General features: G+C 45.1%; 1 protein-coding gene across 8 annotated transcripts in view; it reads right to left on the bottom strand.

Moving 5' to 3' along the window:
- The window catches only part of LOC132402577 (neuronal acetylcholine receptor subunit alpha-2-like), a 41412-nt gene that overhangs the window by 8556 nt on the left and 12590 nt on the right, over window positions 1–20266 (bottom strand). For 4 of the 8 annotated variants that reach the window (XM_059985463.1, XM_059985464.1, XM_059985466.1 and 1 more), the window contains 4 exons: window positions 17016–17167; window positions 7392–7436; window positions 5014–5123; window positions 921–1890 (listed from right to left, as the gene is read on the bottom strand). In XM_059985463.1, the coding sequence (XP_059841446.1) occupies window positions 921–1890; window positions 5014–5123; window positions 7392–7436; window positions 17016–17167 (1277 nt within the window). Of the gene's footprint in view, window positions 1–920; window positions 1891–5013; window positions 5124–7391; window positions 7437–17015; window positions 17168–19014; window positions 19132–20266 lie in introns of those variants that run through there. The other 4 variants (XM_059985468.1, XM_059985467.1, XM_059985469.1 and 1 more) reach the window with 3 other exon arrangements.

Here is a 20266-nt window from a genome sequence, read left to right as displayed (position 1 = left end):
ACACACCATGTCCACCCAGGTGAAGCTAGAGGTGAAGAAAGGTTACAACCACAGGACCTACCCCAGGAGGATTTGACCGGGGGTATCCGTTCATTATGATTGGTTAGAATGGAGAAGAGTACAGCACTGGAAATGGCCCTTTGGCCCATCATGTTTGTATTGACCATGATATCAATTTAAAATCACCTCATCCTCAATGCACACATTCTACATCCTTCATTCCCCGGTTGTTCACTTGTCTCATAGCCTCTTAAACAACACTTTTGTATCTGCCTCCACTTCCAACCCTGGCAGCCCACTCCGGGCACCCTCCACGTGCTGTAAACAAAACTGCCCTCAGGTTGGTCAGCGGGCTAATTGACAGACTAGGACCACATACTCTAACTGTGGTATTTAAGCTCACGTATGCAAGGTGACAATAGGATAGCTATGATGATCCACTACAACACTATTGCAACTCAGGGCGTGGGAATTCAGGTTTCATTTCCAGCACCATCTTCATCGTCCTTCTCATAGTGCATGGGTTTTCACTGGTGCTCTGGTTTCCTCCCACAGTCCAAAGATGAACTGGTTCATCGGTTAATTGGTCATTGTAAATTGTCTTGTAATGAGGCTAGGGTTAAACTGGGTGGCACAGCTCATTATTCGGCAAAGGGATGTATCACTAGTGCTGCATCTCCAAATACAAATAAATTAATTAATAATCAATGCGAGCCGCTGGGATTGATTCAGATGGGACTCTCACTCGGAATTGAAAAGTTGGGCCAAAGAACCCATTTCCATGCAGTGTATCTTGAAGATTCTCCCCACCCGAACCCTCTCGGTCCCTGCACGATTCTCTCTGTACCCTAGACTCCCACCATGTCTTCCCACTCCCCAGTGTGACAACATCGCATGCCTCCCCCCCGCCCAGTGCTCACCGAGAAGTCTGCATCCTCAGCACGCAGGTGATTGGCGATGTAGTTCACCCCCTCCAGTGCACGGATGATGCTGGCAGACAGCAGCGGACTGGATCTGACCTCGGGGCCCTCTCTGGGTCTGCAATTCCAGACGTGGCACTGGCAGAGATGACTGTGGGGGGTCACTGTTGGCACAGCTTGGCGGAGTTCCAGGCCTGGGCTAGAGTCCCTTGTCTCCAGCTCCAGCTCCAGTAGGCCTTGCCTGTTGACAAAAGTCTCGGCCGGATGTGTTGGCCTCCGCATGAAGAGCCAGCGGGGAACAAATTCCAGGAAGAGGCGGCGCACCCACCGGGGCATCCTGTGGGTACTGGGCGAGCGGTGGTGGACGTTGAGGACGAAGACAGTGATGATGATTGAGAGGGTGACGAAGATCATGGTGAAGAGGAGGTACTCGCCAATCAGGGGGATGACCAGCGAGGTGGAGGGGATGATCTCCGTGATGAGCAGAAGGAAGACAGTGAGAGAGAGCAGGACGGAGATGCAGAGAGTGATCTTCTCTCCGCAGCCTGAAGGCAGGTAGAAGACCAGAACAGTTAGGCAGGAGATGAGGAGGCAGGGGATGATGAGGTTGACAGTGTAAAAGAGGGGCATCCTCCTGATGATGAAGGAGTATGTGATGTCAACATAAACTTCGTAGCAGCAGTCATATTTCTCACTGTTGTAGGTGCCCACAGCATTGACAATAGCCCACTCACCGCTCTCCCAGTAGTCTTTTAGGTCCACTTTCCTGTCCATGAAGCGAAGGTCGATCTTGGACTTGTCATGTGTCCATGAACCAAACTTCATCCTGCAGTTCTGCTGGTCGAAGGGGAAGAAGGTGACGTCGATGCTGCATGAGCTCTTGTAGATGGCTGGCGGAACCCATTGGACACGGCCGGCTGCAAAGAGGTGAGCCTTGGTCATGTGTGTCACAGCGAACTCACCATCAGCACTGCAAACAGGAAAGATAGCTCAGCTGGCCCGTGCTAGTAGGTAGAGACCATAAAACCACATAGGAGCAGAAGGAGGCCATTTGGCCCATCTAGTCTGCTCCACCTTTCCATCATGGCTGATTTAACCCTGTCAACCCCATCCTCACACCTTCTCTCTGTAACTTTGACATCCTTAGTAATCAAGAACCTATCAAACTCTGCTTTAAATATATCCATTGTCTTGATCTCCATAGCCATCTGTGGCAATGAATTCCACAGACTTATCACCCTCTAGCTAAAGAAATTCCTCCTTACCTTGTCCTAAATGGACATCCCTCTATTTTGAGGATCTGCCCTCTGGCACTATCTGTTTCACCATCAGAAACATCTTCTCCACATCCACTCTATCTCGGCTATTCAATAGTCGGCAGGTTTCAATGAGAACCCCCTCATTCTTGAGCAAGTATAGGTTAAGAACATCAAATGTTCCTCGTATGTTAATCCTCTCATTCTCGTGAACCTCCTCTGGACCCTCTCCAATGCTAGCAGATCCTTCCTAAGGGGCTGAGAACTGCTCACAATACTCCAAGTGTGGTCTGACCAATGCCTTAAGCCTTAGTACTAGATCCTTGCTTTTATAATCTAGTCTTTTTGAAATGAATCCTAACATTGCATTTGCTTTCTTCACCATTGAGTCAACTCCACCCTCCTTCAGCCCAAACCTGCCACCTCAAATCTCTCCCAACAACCGTAGGAAGCCACTGTTTCCTCCTTTGCCATCGGACAGAAGATACAAAAGCCTGAAAGCCTGTAGTGCCAGGCTTAAGGACAGCTTCTATTCTACCGTCATAAGGCTATTGAATGGTTCCCTTGTACCATACAACCAGAAAACCATATGATATAGGAGCAAAATTAGGTCTTTCTGCCCATCAAGTCTGCTCTGTCAGTACATCACAGCTGATCCATTTATCCTCTCAGCCCCATCTCCTGTCTCCTCCTCCCCCAATATCACTTCACTCCTCCCTGACCAATCAAGAATCTATCAACCTCGCCCTTAAATATACAAAAAGGCTTGGCCTCCGCAACTGCCTTTGGCAATGAATTTCACATATTTACCAAGCAACACACACAAAAAAGTACTGGAGGAACTCAGAAGGCCAGGCAGCATCTATGGAAAAAAGTACAGTCAATGTTTCGGGCTAAGATCCTTACAGTCAATGTTTTGGACCAAGTAGCATTCACTGGCTAAAATTCCTCCTCATATCCATTCTAAAAGGATACCCCTCTATTGTGAGGCTGTATCCTCTAGTCTTAGATTCACTCTGTATCTAAAATGTGCTGTCACTGCCCTGACAATAGGTTACTGGTTAATGTTGGAGCGATGTTCACTCTATATCTAACCTTTGTTGACCCTCCCCTGAGACTATGTAATTGGACAATGTTGAGGAAGTTTTACTCTGTGTCTAACCCATTTTTTTTGCCAAGACAGTGTAGAGGAAGTTTCACTCATCGCCTTATCTGTATAGGAATCTGTGTCCCAGAACTTGCTCATGGACTCTGCAATTTAGCATAGAACATTACAACACTATACAGGCTATTTGGCAAATGATGTTCTGCGACCTTTTAACCTACTGCAATATCAATCTAACCCTTCCCTCAAAGATCACTTCCCTCCCACACAGCTCTCCGTTTTCCTTCCTCCATGTGCCTAACTGTTACGTACCCGTGGGTATCTTGTGCCAGTCACATGACCATGATGTAATTGAAACTATGCTGGTCATGATGTAATGGTCTTGCCATGGTGGAGTGACGTAATTTTCCTGCCAGTGAGAGGTCATGTGATAGTTTTTTTTCAACAGGGTATAAAAGGAGAATGCCTCCCTGTGACGCAGGGCAGTTCGTGGTTAAATTTGCCTGTGACTCTGTTTTACTGCGTATTTGAAGATCTGACGCAGTTTTGTTTTAAAGTGGAGTTTTATTTTCTGCCCTAAGTCTCATAGGTTATTGCCGGCAGTTTTGCTACAATACTGCCAGTTCAGACTAGTTGGAGAGTGAAGATTTATCGAAGTTCGGGAAGCCTAAGGATCGAGGAAGGTTGATGTTGGCCGTGAAACAGGTTCGACCTTTATTTAATCTTTATACAAGGAATTAGTAACTTATGTCCAAGATAACTCTTAATTTGCAAAAAGAGCAGAAAGAGTTGGATGCAGAGTTTCGCCAAGGAAAGGTCAGTGGCTTTAAGCTGTTTTATTTGCTTCAATTGTAAATCCCTCGGCAAATCATACTTCAGCTGGGATCAGCAGTAACGTCGTGAAAGAGCATTTATTACTTCAAGGAAAGTCTCTCCTAACTGACTGTGTAAATCATTTTTGACTTTTTGCAATACTACTTTAAAGAACTGAGTTTGCATTTCACACTTTAAGAACTGTTCAAGCTGCTGTATAGCAGTCGACTTCCAGTTAAGTTAGTCATTTATTTACTTTTGGGTTTTTTTGTAGCAGTGTTTAATAAATGTTTTATTTGTTATAAATAAACCTGCCTCAATCATATATTCATTGTTGCTGGATCATAACACGAACCAAGAAACTTGTAAATGTTTCCTAATGTATCTGCCTCTACCACCAGCCCTGGCAGTGTGTTCCATTCTCTATATGAAAAGGCTACTTCTGACATCTCCCTATTCTTACCTCCAATCACCTTAAAATTATGCTCCCTCCTACTAGGGATTTCTGCCTTGGGAAATGTCTCTGATCTATGCATCTTAACATTCTATATTCTTCTGTCAAGTCACCTCTCACTCCAAAGAGAAAAGCTCACACAACCAACCCTCATAAGACACATTCTGTAATCAAGGCAGCACCCTGATAAATCTCCTCTGCATCCTCTCTAATACATCCACATCCTTCCTATAATGAGGTGACCAGAACCAAACACAATTCTCCAAGTGTGGACTAACCAAGGTTTTATTTACCACTAGAATGTCAAATGTCCAGTTTGTGTTTCACACCTGTACTTGAATCTTCCGGGAAGTTAGACTAGTTGATCAGCAGGCCTCTATAGATCCCCACATTTGCATTTCCCTCCTCCTTTCAGCTTCTGACCTTCTCCACCACCTCTCCCCAGCCATTCTCTGTGAGACTCACTTGTTGTACAGAACAATGTCGGGTATCCAGATCATCTCAGATGGGACACGGATTGAGGTTACATTATCAAACTCACCAGGATCCCATGTGAGTTTGTAGTCAAACCATTCCTACAACAGACAGGAGACAAATAGGAGTTACACAGAGTTTACAAGGAGCTGGAACAGTACCTGGCAGGAGGTCAGCAGTGAAGCATTATTGTGAGGGTGAAAGGTGACTGTGTTATTGGTGATACAGTTGGCACTTGTCACTGAGTAAACCAACTTGGAACATTCCCATATCTCTGCAAACACCTGTACTCCATTGTACCCAGACTGCTGAACCAATCCCATTGCCAGTGAAGCTTCCCAGTCCTCAGACTCTTCACTCTCCATCTCGGCTATTCCGTTATTGCCACTTTAACATTTCTTGTTCCACGATGTCACACTGCACTACAACCTGTGCACCAGTCTGCTGTTTTGTACCCGTCACTGTATAAATTATTGTTTATACAATAGGAGGATGAGAGGTGACCATAGAGGAATACAAGGGGATAGGACCGTAAGAAATAGGAGCAGAGTAAGGCCATTCAATCCATCAAGTCTGCTCTGTAATTCCATCATGGCTGATTTATTATCCCTCTGAAATCCATTTTCTGGCCCCTTTTCCATAACCTTTGATGCCCTAACTAATCAAAAACCTGTCAACCTCCACCTTACATGTACCCAGTGACGTGGCCTCCACAGTCGTCTGTGGCACTGAATTCCAGATTTGTCACTCTCTGGTTAATGAACACAGAGAGTGAGTGGACAGCCAGGTTTTTTTTTGTGGGGCAGTGATGGCTAATTGTAAGCTGAGTTGGGGTGAGTATAGGGGAGATATTAGAGGGAGGTTTTTTTCTTGGTACACAGTGGTGGGTGTGTGGAACCTGCTGTCAGCGTGGTGATGGAGGCAGATAGATTTGGGACATTTAAGAAACTTTTAAATAGGCACATGGATGATAGAAAACTTGAGGGCTATGTGGGAGGTTAGGATTAGAATGATCTTAGAGTGGGTTAGAAGTTCAGCTCCTATCAGGCTGGCCAATGAAAACGGTTCTCTGGACAACAAGAGCAGCACACACAAATTGACAGGGGAACTCAGAAGGTCAGGTAGCTTCTATGGAGAGGATAAAGAATCAATGCTCCAGACAGAGAACTTAATTAGGACTGGAAAGGAAGAGGACAGAAGTCAGAAGGTAGGGGAAGGAAGAGTTGTACAAGCCTGCAGGTGGGTATATGAGAGCAGGTGAGGGGGAAGGTAGGCGGGTGGGGGGAGGGGGAAGTAAGAAGCTGAAAGATGATAGGTGGAAGAGGTAAAGGGCTGAGAAGAAGGAATTTGATAGGAGAGGAGAGGGAACCATGGAATGTAGAGAATTGGGGTTAATGCACATCATCTCTTTCCCATTGCTGGGGGATGAAAAGCAAAAGGGGAGAGAGTTCACAGAACTCTCAGAGAGCATGGAATGAACTGCAGACGAAGTGTTTGAGGCGGCTGTGTTAGCAACAAGCATCAACCAGATCCCTCTGCTCTTCTCCGTTATTATTGGAAACAACTGGTTTTTAAATAATCCTTTTTATAGATTTGTATTTTCTAACAAACTCCTCGTATTTTCACACCCACTGGCAGAAAGTGTTTATAGCAGTTATACTAATGGTTTATCACCTCTGTCATTTTTCATTGGCTAAGTATTAGCAAATGACCCACATGATGTAATTGTTTTAATTATGTAGCCTGTTAAATAACTAAGGGATTTTCTTTATCTTATCTATAAAAGTAGTGGATTTTTCAGAACTCCACCATTTATTTCTTTGTTTTATAACCCTTAGCATGAATTCCCTTTAGCATCATTTCTCCGCTCTTTATTTAGTTCCCTTAGAATTTGTATGTTTGTTTGTACTGTAAAATAAAGTGAAATATTTGAATTAAGACTGCTCATCATTTCTGACTCCTGGAAGGACCCTAGGGATTAGATTGGACACTACCAAGAGACCTGCCCTTAACCTTGTAATCTGTCGTAAAATTCAATCTTCCATAGTGGATCACTTCACTCATCCCCAGACTGAAGTAAATTTGCCTCTGTGATCTCTCTATGCTGCCATGTTCTACTCGGACAAGTAAACAGAAAACAACGGTTTCTTTTTTTATGCCATGGAGCCCTACCATTAACTGTGAGGTCCAGGTTGGGAAACCATGGTTTAGAGGAATATGGGCCAAACACAGGTAGGTGGTATTAGCATAGCTGAGAATCCTGGTAAGCATCAGGGCTGTTTCCCTGCTGTGTGGGCCTGTGATTCTCTGAGGAGATTCTGGGCTGGTGATGCCTGAGTTGGGAAGTGGTAGAACGAGGACAGACCCACCTGCTTCAGCCAGACGTTGGTGGTCATCATCTGATTCTTCTCATCCTGTAGGGGGCAGTACAGAGACAACAGTCAGCTCTGACCCGTGCTCACCCAAAAATAAATCAGCCCATGCGGCTATGGCTGACGAGAGCCGGTATTGACCATTGGTCTGTGACTGAACCCAGCGACATCACTGAACTAACACCAGCCTCCCCAGAGACAAACCACCAGGCTCAAGGACAGCCTGTTCCCCATTGTTATTTGGTACTATAAAAGAGATTCTTGACCTCATAATCTACATCTTAGTGGCTTTGCACCTTCTTCTTTATCTGCAGTATAAACGCAACAGATTATTCTGTACTCTTTGTTTTCCCTTGTACTGACTCAATACACTGTAGTACATTGATCTGTATGAACAGTATGCAAGACAATCCTTTCACTCAGCACGTGTTACAATGCTAACCCAAAATACTGCTTTAATTTAATCCGCATAGTCAGTAGGATTCAGTAATAACATCTGCTCTTTGCTGACAATCAACATTGGCACACTTTGAGAATGTGTGCTTAGTCCACTGCTCTTCTCTCTCTACACTGATGACTGTGTGGCCATTCAGAGCTCAAAAGTCTTCTATAAATTCACTGATAACACAACTGTTGACAGAATTTCAGATGGTGATGAGGAGGTGTACAAGAATGAGATAGAAGGACTGGATGAGTGGTGCAGCAGCCAGAACCTTGCTCTGAAGATCAGAAAGACTAAGGAATTGATTGTGTATTTCAGGAAAAGGGTCAGTGGTAGAAAGGGTGAGAGGCTTCAAGTTCCTGGTGGCAGATTGTCAGAGGATCTGTCCTGAGCCCAGCACATTGATGCAATCATGAAGAAGACGCACCAGTGGCTCGACTTCATTAGGAGTTTAAGGCGATTTTATGTCTTCCAAAGACTCGAGAAAGTTTTGGTGGAGGGAATTCTGACTGCATGGAGGAGCCAATGCACAGGGTTGGAAAAAGCAGCAGAGGGTTGTAAACAGCACACACAATCTGCTGAGGAACTCAGCAGGTCAGGCAGCATCGATGTAAAAGAGTAAACAGCTGATGTTTCAGGCTGAGTCCCTTCATCAGGCCAGAATCATTTCCATCGATGCTGCCTGGCCTGCTGAGTTCCTCCAGCATGGTGTGTCTGTTGCTTGGATTCCCAGCATCTGCAGATTTGCTCTTGTTGGTGAGCGGGTTGCAAACTCAACCATCTCCATCATGGGCACAACACCCCCCAGCAGCATCGAGGACGCCTTCAAAAGATATTGCCTCTAGAAGGCCGCATCCATCAATTAAGGACTGACCCCACCCAGGACATACCCTCTTCTCATTAATACCATCAGGGAGGAGACATCAGTGCCTGAAGACACACACTCAATGACTGAAGAAGAAATCTTCTCTCTACCATCAGATTTCTGTACGGTCCATGAACACTAACCAGTTACTTCCTTTTAGCACTATTTATTTTGTAATTTACAGGATTATTTATGTATTTCACTGTTCTGCTGACCCAAAATAACAACTTTCTTGATGATTAACCTCAAAGCTCCTGACAAGCAGTGGAGATGGGATTTGAAGTGAAGACATGGGAAACATGGCAGCAGTCTTCACACACCAAGATCCCACAGGCAGCCACTGCTGTTGGCCGATATTCCTGATGGCTGCCAGGGACTGGGCTCCCCATTCTGAAAGCCATTCTGGTGAGGAGACTTGGAGGACCTGTAATGGTTGCGAGTTATCGGCAGGCAGGAAGGAATATTTCTGTTCCTGTAACTCTGCACGAGCAGCACACACCTTGCCGTGGTATGGCGTGGAGTGAGCGTCAACAGGCTGTGCTGTCACCCAGCTCACCATCCTGTGTGCGGCCAAGGCCGCCATGGATAACTGGCTCGTGTGACAATGTAGGGTCCGGGCTTCGCAGTTCACAGTGCAGGGTCTCCCCGATCCTTCAAGGATTGAGGCATTTGTAATCTCTTCCCTTCCAGTGAACCCTCCTCAATCCACTTCTACCCCATCCCCATACTCTAATGCCTACCCTCAATACCTTCCCCTCCTTGAGATTGAACCCCTCTCCTTGCACTCCCCTTCCCTCCCCTTCACTCACCTCCTCCAAACTGAACCACTCCCTCTGAACTCCCCTCCCCTCCACTCACCTAGTCCAGACTGAACCCCTCCCCCTGCACATTCCTCTCCTCCATGACCCCCTCCTCCAGAATGAAACCCCCCTTCCATGCACCCTCCTCTGGACTGAACTCCTCCTTGCACTCTCCTCCTCTCACCGGCCCATCTCCTCCTTCCTCGTGTACACCATCTCCTCACCTATCTCTTTCCTCATATCCCCTCCTTCTGCCCTGCACTAATCCTTAATCCCTTGTTTTAACAAATTCTCCCTGTCCACACACTCTTTATCCCCCTCCCTGTACCGTAAGTTTAACCCTTCCTCCAAATCCTCGTCACTGATTTACTATCCCTCTTAACCCCATTCTCCTGCCTTCTTCCCAGATTAATCAAGATCCAAACAATTTCAGCTTTAAATATATGTAATGACTTGGCTTCCACAAGCATCTGTGGTTATGAATTCCACTCTGGCCAAATAAATTTCTCTTCATCTCTATTCTTAATGGATATTTTTGTGTTCTGTGGCTGTGCCTTCTGGTCAGAGACTCCCTCATTATTGAAAATATCCTCTCCACTTTCACTTTACCTGGGCCTTTCAATATTTGAGAGGTTTCCCTCCTCACTATTCTAAATGCCAGCAAGTACAGGCCCAGAGCCAGCAAAAGCGCCACCTATGTTAACCCTTTTATTCCCAGAATCATTCTTGCAAACCTCCTCAGGACCTGCTCCAGTGCCAGCCACTGCCAGCACATCTTTTCTCAGATATGGGGACCAAAACTGCTCACAATACCCCGAGGGCAGTCTGAGCAATTCTTCACAAAGCCTCGCTTGGATTGCATCCTGAAATGTTAGGCTCTGTTGGAGGGAAGGATTAGGCTGAACTTGGAGTCGTTTATAAGGTCGGCACAATATCATTGGATGAAGGACCCATACCTCTGGTCTGTCTAGGCCAGGGATCGGCAACCCGCGGCTTCAGAGCCACATGCGACTCTTTCATCTCTGTGCTGCGGCTCCCCATGGTTTGTTAGTTTTTGAAATGTAATTCAAAATTTGAAGATTATGGTGATCTTGTACAATCTAAAAACGTTGGGGAGACCCCATTTCCTGGCACATCCGAACCGGCTCACAATTAGCCACCGTTCCGGCTAAGGGAGATAGCCTACGGGGGTTTGTGAGTACGTGTCTTTTGGAGCATCCGCGCCCACGGGGACGGGTTGAGGGAGGCTTTAAAGTAAGACTGTTTAGTTCGAATAAAGTTACCTTTGACTGCAGTGTCGTTATTTTAGCGCTGCGTGTAGCACACCGCTACAACGTGTTTTTTATCACTATTAATATACATCACCACTGCCAATGCCTGACACCCGCCAGTGCGCGCTTTCTTTTAATTCTTCGATCCAAGGTAGGCTAACTATGGAGTAACCTTCAACCCAACGTCTTTTTTTCGGAATTCAAAATGTTTTTGTTGCATGCAGAAATGTAATTTCGTTTTCTCTGCAAGAGTTCATCAATTTCATAAATGCAACACATTATAGTTTGTTTATACATAGCATAAAGGCAAAAAAAAACCCGTTGTATGCAGTGTTATTTCATTTTAAATGTCAAACGGGTTTTGTGGCTCCCAGTGTTTTCTTTTCTGTGGGAAATGGGTGCATATTGGCTCTTTCAGTGGTAAACGTTGCCGACCCCTGGTCTAGGCTATGCGGATGCAACTAAAACGCCACCAGGCTGCGCAGCTGGAAATTTCCTCTACACAATCTCATTTAAAATGTCGCACCGTTTTTAGGCTAAGTAACAAATTCCTGAGCAATGGTTGCTCTGCGCATCTTGTAAAAAAAATGAGAGGGAGCGTTGCCCTGTACTCTATGGTGCTCTCTCTGAAAATTCTGCTCTGTGAAAAGTCCAAGAAGCTTTTGTAGCTCAAAGAATCAACCCAGGGTTCACATCTGCATAACCAGATGTTATCTGGCCACAGAAGAGCCACAATGAACTAAGAGGATTTTTGGAATTGTTTTTTTATTGTCACGTGTACTGAGATACAGTGAAATGCTTGTCTTGCACACTGTTCCTACAGATCAGATCATTACAGTGTATTGAGAGTACAAGATAAAACATAACAGGGTACAATAAAAAGTGTAACAGTCACAGAGAGAGTGCAGAGCAGGCAGACTGTGAGGTCAAGAGTGCGCCTTATCGTACAGAAGTTCCATTCAGTAGTCTTTAACAGCGGGATAAAAGCTGTGCTTGTATCTTCTGTCTGATGGGAAGGGGAGCAGAGAGGATATGCAGACTGGGTGGGGACTCCTATCAGCCGAGAGCAGTTCCTGCACCCAGGTCATTGCCGATTTAAGAATTTGTTGGTCTGTGCAAGACCTCAGTGGAATACAGGAGGTGGGAAATGATTACTGACTCACTGCGGAGAATGCTTCCTCTTGCCCAGCACAGGACTGCTTGAGGAGGGAGGCTCCCTGGGAGTGTTAAAGGGTTACAAGTTATGGGAAATTGTCAGAGAGAATGAGACGCTCTCAATATCCACAGCACAAATAATGTACCACAATGTGAATATAAATGATTCAGTAGAGGGCTCATTAAACATTAAACATCCAAGAACATAAGTGTGTTTATTTGTCATCTAGTCCCTCCACAATCATAGAATTATAGAGTCAGACAGCAGAGCAACTGGTCCTCTGGCTCACCAATTGTTGGGTATGGCAACTGCTCTGCACGTGACACTAGAACTACAGAGATTTGTGGACACTGCTCAGCACATCACAGAAACCAGTTTTCCCATTGTGGAGTCTGTCCACACTTCCTGCTGACTCAGTAAAGCAGCCAAGATGATCAGGAATATCACCTATTCTAGACCCGCCACTGTCTGTATGAGTTTGTGCGTTCTCTCCGTGACCGCATGAGCTTCCTCCCAAGATCCAAAGACATGAAGGTTGGTAAGCTAAGTTTTCATGTGACTAGGCTACAACAGGGGTTCATGGACCCCTTATTTAATGGTCTTGGTCCATGGCAAAACAAAAGATTGGGAACCCCTTGGCTAGGGTTAAATTGGGAGTTGCTGAAGAGCTGGAAGAGCCAATTCCACACACTATCTCAATAAAATCTTCTCTCTTCTCTCCCACTGAGCAGCAGATACAAATGCCTGAGAACATGCAACAGCCAGCTCAGATTCAGTTTCTATCCTACTATTCAAAAGTCCCATAGTATGATGACCTCACAATTGTTGAAGTCACAGCTTAATGTTTACAGTGTGGGAGTTAGCACAGTGCCTTTGGCTGTAAGATCAGAATTCAATTCCCACCGCTGCCTTCTCTCCTACACCCTCCGCAAACACACGGCCCAGATCTCTGCTGCCTGTGTCTGGGGCGACCATGGTAGGATAGCTGTTAGCACAACCCTTTCCACTGATTCGGGTTCAGTTCCCGCTGCTGTCTGAAGGAGTTTGTACACTCTCCCTGTGAGCACGCGGATTCCTCGCTGTGCTCCGGTTTCCTCCCACAGTCCAAAGACACGCGCATTAGGGTTAGTCAGTTGTTGCCATGCTATGTTGGTGCCAGAAGCATGGCGACATTTGTGGGCTGCCCCCAGCACATAGCTGCTGACTTGATTTAACGCTGTTCATTGTATGTTTTGTGGGAGGCAGGGTGGAGATAGCTCTCACCGAAGGAGGTGTAAGGCACTCCTTCCCTCCGTTAACCTGCAGGTCATCCTTGGGCAAGGTGTACACCTGTTAGCCCCCTGAACAGGGTCATGTGAAGCCAGGGGAGCAGGTGGTGGATGGTCGTATAAACAGCTGATACATATCGCAGGTCCTGCTTATGTGACCACTGGCATCAGGCAGACAATCTCTGAAAAGTATTGATAACAGTTGGCATCACCCAATCCATAAAGGGACTGTCCAGAAGAAGGCAATGGCAAACCATTTGTGTGGAAAAATTTGCCAAGATCAAGGATAGTCATTTGACACAGCACATGATGATGATGATGACGAAGGTTTGTTTCGATGTATATACATGCAAAAAGTAAAGCTAAGGCATCTTTAAATACAAGTTGAGAACAAACTGCAGGAGCAACTCAGCAAGTCATTTGGCATACTTGGGGAGCAATGTCGATATTCTGGTTTGAGATCTACATCAGGACGTTCCTCTTCCCTCCACTTTATATATTTTAGATTCAGCAGAGTAAGTTTGAAAGAAGCACACCAAATAAAGTAGGTTTAATGAGAGTATAACAATCTGGAATCTGGACAGTGGTTCAGATAACTGGATCCTCGGACAGTGAATCAGGACACCAGGCCCAGAACAGTGAATCAGACTCCCGGACAGTGAACTGGGGTGCTGGGCCCCGAACAATGGATCAAGAAACTGGGGCCCCTGACAGATATTCAAGGAGTGGGGCCCTGGATAGACTCAGAATCAGGTTTAATATCGCTGGCATGTGTTGTGAAATTTGTTAACTTTGTTGCAGCAGTACAATGAAATACATGATAATATAGGAAAAGTGCGGATTACAGTAAATACTTTTATGTATATTAAATAGTTAAATAAATAGTGCTAAACCTGAAATTTAAAAAAAAGTAGTGAGGTAGTGTTCACTAGTTTAGAAATCAGATGGCAGAGGGGAAGAAGCTGTTCCTGAATCGCTGAGTGTGTTCCTTCAGGCTTCTGTACCTTCTTCCTGACGGTAACAGTGTGAAGAGAGCATGTCCTGGGTGCTGGGGATCCTTAATAAGATGCCCTTGAAGATGTCTTGGATACTACAGAGGCTAGTGTCCATGATGGAGCTGACTAACTTTACAACTTTCTGCAGTTTACTTCGATCCTCTCCAGTACCCAACCACCATCCCATACCAGATGGTGATGCAGCCAGTCAGAATGCTCTCCATGGTACATCCGTAAAAATTTGCGAGTGTTTTCAGATGCAAACCAAATCTCCTCAAACTCCTAATGAAATCTACCATTGGCTTGCCTTCTATATAGCTGCATAGATATGTTAGAACCCAGATGGGTGCTCAGAGATATTTACACTCAGGAACTTGAAATTGCTCACTCACTCCACTTCTGATACCTCTATGAGGACTGGTGTGTGTTCCCTTGTCTTTAAACTTCCTGAAGTCCACAGTCAGCTGTTTGGTTTTACTGTGCTGTGACACCACTCAACTAGCTGGTATATCTCGCTCCTACACACCCTCTTGTCACCACCTGAGATTCTGCCAAGAATGGTTGAATCATCAGGAAATCTATAGATGGCATTTAAGCTGTCATGATTGTCAAGAGAGTAGAGCAGTGGGCTAAGCACACATCCCTGAGGCGTGCCAATATTGATTGAGAGTGAGGTGGAGATGTTATTTCCAATCCGCACCAATTGTGGTCTTACAGTTAGGAAGTCAAGGATCCAGTTGCAAAAGGAGGTACAGAGGCCCAGATTCCATAGCTTTACAACCAGGACTGTAAGAATGATCGTGTTAAACACAGAGCTGCAGCATCCTGACATAAGTATGTGTATTGTCCAGGTGATCTAAGGCCGTATGAAGAGCCAATGAGAATGCATCCACCATCAATTTACTGTCACAATTAGTAAACTGCAGTGGGTCCAGGACCTTGCTGAGACAGGAGTTGATTCTAGATATGACCAACCTCTCAAAGCATTCCATCTTTGTAGACGTGAAAGCTACTGGACAACAGTAAAGGCTGCTCATCCTGCTCTTCTTGGGCACTGGTATGATTGTTACCCTTTTGAACCAGGTGGGAACTTGCGACTGTAGCAACAAGAGATTGAAAATGTCTTTGAACACCTCTGTCAGTCGGTTGGCACAGGTTTTCAGAGCCTTACCAGGTAATCCATCGGGGCCTGCCACCTTGTGAGGGTTCACCCTCCTGAAAGACAGCCTGATGTTGGCCTCTTAGATGGAGATCTCAGGGTCACCGGGTGCAGAAGGAGTCCTCATAGCTGTTGTTTTGTTCTCCCTTTCAAAGCGAGCAAAAAGATGTTGAGCTCATGTGGGAGTGAAGTGTCACTCCCATTCATGATGCTGGGTTTCACTTTGTAGAAACTAATGTCTCGCAACCCTGCCAGACTTGACATGCTTCTGAAGTCACCTCCAACCTCGCTTGGAATTGTTTCTTAGCTCTTGAATTAGCCCTCCACAAGTCATACCTGGTTTTCTTGTGCAGGCCTGGGTCACCAGGCTTGAATGCCATAGATTTAGCCTTCAGCAGTCCTGCTTTTGATTTGTACAGTAAGTTCTCATCCACCCAAGCTTTAATGAAGTCAGAGATGTACTCATCGAAACTCGAAAACTGATCCCTGAATACAGTCCTGTCCACCAATTCAAAGCAGTCCTGTAAGTGCTCCTGTGCCTTCTTGGTCCTCAGTCTTCAGTCTTGGTCCTCTGCCTATACTCAGGGTGTAGAAGTACAGCCAAGTGATCAGACTCTCTGAAGTGTGGGTGTGGGATAGCACCGTAAGCACTCTGGATAGTGGTGTGACTGTGGTGCAGTGTGTTGGTTCCACTGGCAGTATGTTGGTAATTATTATTTAGATACTTCTTTAGCAGGCCAACTTGAAATCCCTCAGGATGACGGAGAAGGCACAGGATGTGCAGGTTCTTGCCTGTTGATAACTCTGAGCAGTTTGTCCAGAGCCTGTTTGTCATTGGCTTGAGGTGGGATATACACCGCTACCAAAACGATCGCTGAAATGTCCCAAGGCAGGTAAGATGGCTGGCACTTGATTTCAAGGTGTTCCAGGTCTGGTGAACAGGACTAGGACAGCATTGCCATGCTTGTACACCTCAAGGAGTTGATTTTGAAGGACACTCCACCCCCCTTGGCTTCAAAAGACTCAGCAGTGTATTGTGAACCTGTCGATCTGAATTGCTGCATCCAGAATGGAAAGGGTGGGTCAGGGAACTGGGTCCCTGGATGCGGCACCACTGGATTTGAATGGGTCACCGCACATTCCAGCACCATAATAGCCCACCCACAATATTCAGCAGAATAACAGAGAACACAATTAGCAACAAAACAGCAACAGCAAAAAACAGCCCCTTTTCTCTCTCTCTCTCTCTCTCTCTCTCACACACACACACACACACACACACACACACACACACACACACACACACACACACACACACACATACACACATACACACACACACACTCCCCTGTCCCCCCCACCCCCCACCAAGTTTCCATCCTTTGGCAATCGGGCTTCAGCTTTCAGCAATCCATTCAACTTTCAGGCTCCAATCTTCTTTACCGACGCCTGGACTGGTTCTTGAACTCTGGGCCTGCCGGCACTCTTCCTTGTGCCTCCTATTTGCATGGACATCCAATCCCGAGATTCACTTACCTGGGACAGCCTGACATGTTTTCCCATTTGAAACTCCACTATAATCCTTTCCTTTCCTACCAGTCTCCATCTATCAGTATAAAGGCCAACCCTACCCCCACACTGAGGAAGGAAACACTTGTATCTCACCACATCAATGAGCTGGGCAATGGAAAGGCCGAAGCTGATGATGACAGCGTCTGAGCTGTTGGCCACAGGCCTGGACCAGCGGTTGTAGCCAGTGAAGAGGTGCTTGAAAAGTCTCTCCTCAGCCTGGGAGTGCATCCTCTCCTGGCCACGGACTGGAAGCAAACCAGAGACAGAGAGGTTAACGGGAAGTTCTCAGAGGATCACCCTATCACAGTATAGTATGATTCAGTTTGCTTAAGACTTTTGCTGGGTAATGGCGATGCCACTCACTCCTGCTCCCTGACACTCATGGATCTCTGGCACACTGCTAGTGTCTTCCACAGTGAAGACTAATGCAAAGTATGCATTAGCATCACCCGCCATTTCTTTGTCCCCCATTACTACCACATCCACATCGTTTCTGAGTGGTCCTATATCAACTCTCACCTCCCTTTTACAATTCATATAACTGAAAAAAACATTCAGTATCCTGCTTTATATTATTGGCTAGTTTGCATCTTTTTGATATTTCATCTTTTCCTTCCTTTTTAGTTGCCTTTTGTTGGATTTTAAAAATCATCCCAATCATCCAACTCCCACTCACTTTTGCTACACTATATGCCCACTCCTTGGGCTTTTCCGGAGTTCTTAACTTCCCTTGTCATTTGATAACAATTTCTTCTGTGGGACGTACCTATGCTGTACCTTGTGAACCATTCCTAGAAACTTCAGCCATCTCTACTCTGCTGTCATCCCCATCAGTATCCTCCTCCAATCCACCTGGGCAAGCTCCTCTCTCATGCCTCTGTAACTCCCTTTATTCCATTACAATAGTGATACATCTGACTAAAGCTTCTCCCTCTCAAATTGCAGTATGAATTCAATCTTATTATCACTGCCCTCTCAGGGTTGCTTTATCTTAAGCACCCTAATAAAATTTATATATGAATTCTATTCTGGTTCCCATAACAGTTTTCACCCTTGCAGTTTCTTAACTCCACTTACAAAGATACAACATTCTTTGACCCTATGTCACCTCTTAATTCCATCTCTTACCAACAGAGGCACACCACTGCCTATGCCAGGGATGGCCAACCGTTCACATTCCATGAGTCAATTTTTTCACACATGAGTTCAGATGCGCCATGCAACTCTTGTACCCCATTCAGTTCTTGTAAAAATGTGTTTATACAGACATATTTAACATTTTACATGATATATTGATTTAATATAAAAACAAGATAGAAACATAGAAACACAGAAAATAGGTGCAGGAGTAGGCCATTTGGCCCTTTGAGCCTGCACCGCCATTCAGTATGATCATGGCTGATCATCCAACTCAGAACCCTGTACCTGCTTTCTCTCCATACCCCCGATCCCTTTAGCCACAAGGGCCATATCTAACTCCCTCTTAAATATAGCCAATGAACCGGCCTCAACTGTTTCCTGTGGCAGAGAATTCCACAGATTCACCACTCTCTGTGTGAAGAAGTTTTTCCTCATCTCAGTCCTAAAAGGCTTCCCCTTTATCCTTAAACTGTGACCCCTCGTTCTGAATAAACATTACTTACCTTAATGAGACTTTTAACAAATATATTTTGTCTTCTTTTGGTTTCTTCCTTTTTCTTAATCACATATTCTTTCTGTATCTCAGACCCAAGCACTAGCTTCAGTTTTCCTTCTATTTCAGTCTGATGTTGAGTTTTATAGTGTCTATTAAGAACAGGTCTTCCATTATGTGAGAAAGTGTTTTCACAAACAATGCACAAAGGTTTTCCTGCTGGTCCCGCTATAAATAAGAACTAATTTTCCCACTGCTCATTGAATTCGCAATTACTATCACTTTCTGCTTTTCTTTTGCTCATTTTCTTTTGCACTGTGATGGGTAACTGAATGTAAAAATAAGGCTTAATTTTCGAAAAAGTACAAAACTGCAAATGTTCACAAAGGGTGAACAAAGCACAACTCCGTAGCGCACAATTGTCAATTGTAAACTGACTGGCAAAAACCTGCGACGCACCACTGGTGCAGACGTCTGGCGCCTCAGGATCAAACGAATATCAAACGTGTATTGAACAGTTATGGAACGACTGCAGAACGAAGGTCCTTCTTTCCTAGTTTGACTCATTGAACATTTCTTTAAAATTGAAAACAGATTAATGTGAAAGAAAATAACAGACAGACATTCTTTATTGATCCTGAGGGAAACTGGGTTTCGTTACAGCTGCACCAACCAAGAATAGTGAAGAAATATAGCAATATAAAACCATTAATAATTAAATAATAATAAGTTAATCATGCCAAGTGGAAACCAGTCCAGGACCAGCCTATTGGCTCAGGGTGTCTGACACTCTGAGGGAGGAGTTGTAAAGTTTGATGGCCACAGGCTGGAATGACTTCCTATGACGCTCAGTGTTACATCTCAGTGGAATGAGTCTCTGGCTGAATGTACTCCTGTGCCGAACCAGTACATCATGGAGTGGATGGGAGACGTTGTCCAAGGTGGCATGCAACTTGGACAGCATCCTCTTTTCAGACACCACCGACAGAGAGTCCAGTTCCACCCCCACAACATCACTGGCCTTACGAATGAGTTTGTTAATTCTGTTGGTGTCTGTCAGTGTTACATTTGCCAAAAGATGTGCACGAAATAATAAAATAGTTTTAAAAATTGCTAAGTTAGATTTATTCTCAGTAAAACCCGTTTCTAGCTCTGAGCTACTTGAATTCCTGTTATAGATTTTTTTTCTACAAATCGGTTTTTGGTTAATACTTTTTGCATGAGTAGGTTTATTGTTTTATTATTATCACTGGGATGCAATGCGCCATAGGCTGGCCATCCCTGTCCTATGCCTGCCTGCCTGTCATTTCGATGTCAATGTTAAGTTCCAACTATGACTTTCTTTCAGCCACGACTAAGCGATACACACAATGTCATACTGACCAATCTCTCATTGCGCCACGAGTTCATCCACCTCACTCCAAATATTACATGCCTTTAAATACAGCACCTTCAGTCCTGCATCGCCTTTTGAAGATGTCCTCGACGCTGGGGAGGCCAGTGCCCATGATGGAGCTGTTTCATTATAACCTAATCTAGACTGTGCTGCTTCAGGCAGTGACCCTTATTAACTTTTGTTAATACTTCCCTTTCTATTAAACCTGCTTTTACGATTTATTTTTATCTTTCTGGTCAGATGCCCTGGATTTAATTTTCCCTTTGGTGATCTTTCTTTGCAGAATCAGGAGACTAACCAAACCCTATTGGACCA

This window comes from Hypanus sabinus, chromosome 12, assembly GCF_030144855.1.
Source record: "Hypanus sabinus isolate sHypSab1 chromosome 12, sHypSab1.hap1, whole genome shotgun sequence".
Taxonomy (NCBI): domain Eukaryota; kingdom Metazoa; phylum Chordata; class Chondrichthyes; order Myliobatiformes; family Dasyatidae; genus Hypanus; species Hypanus sabinus.
This window is presented reverse-complemented; position numbering and strand designations above follow the sequence as displayed.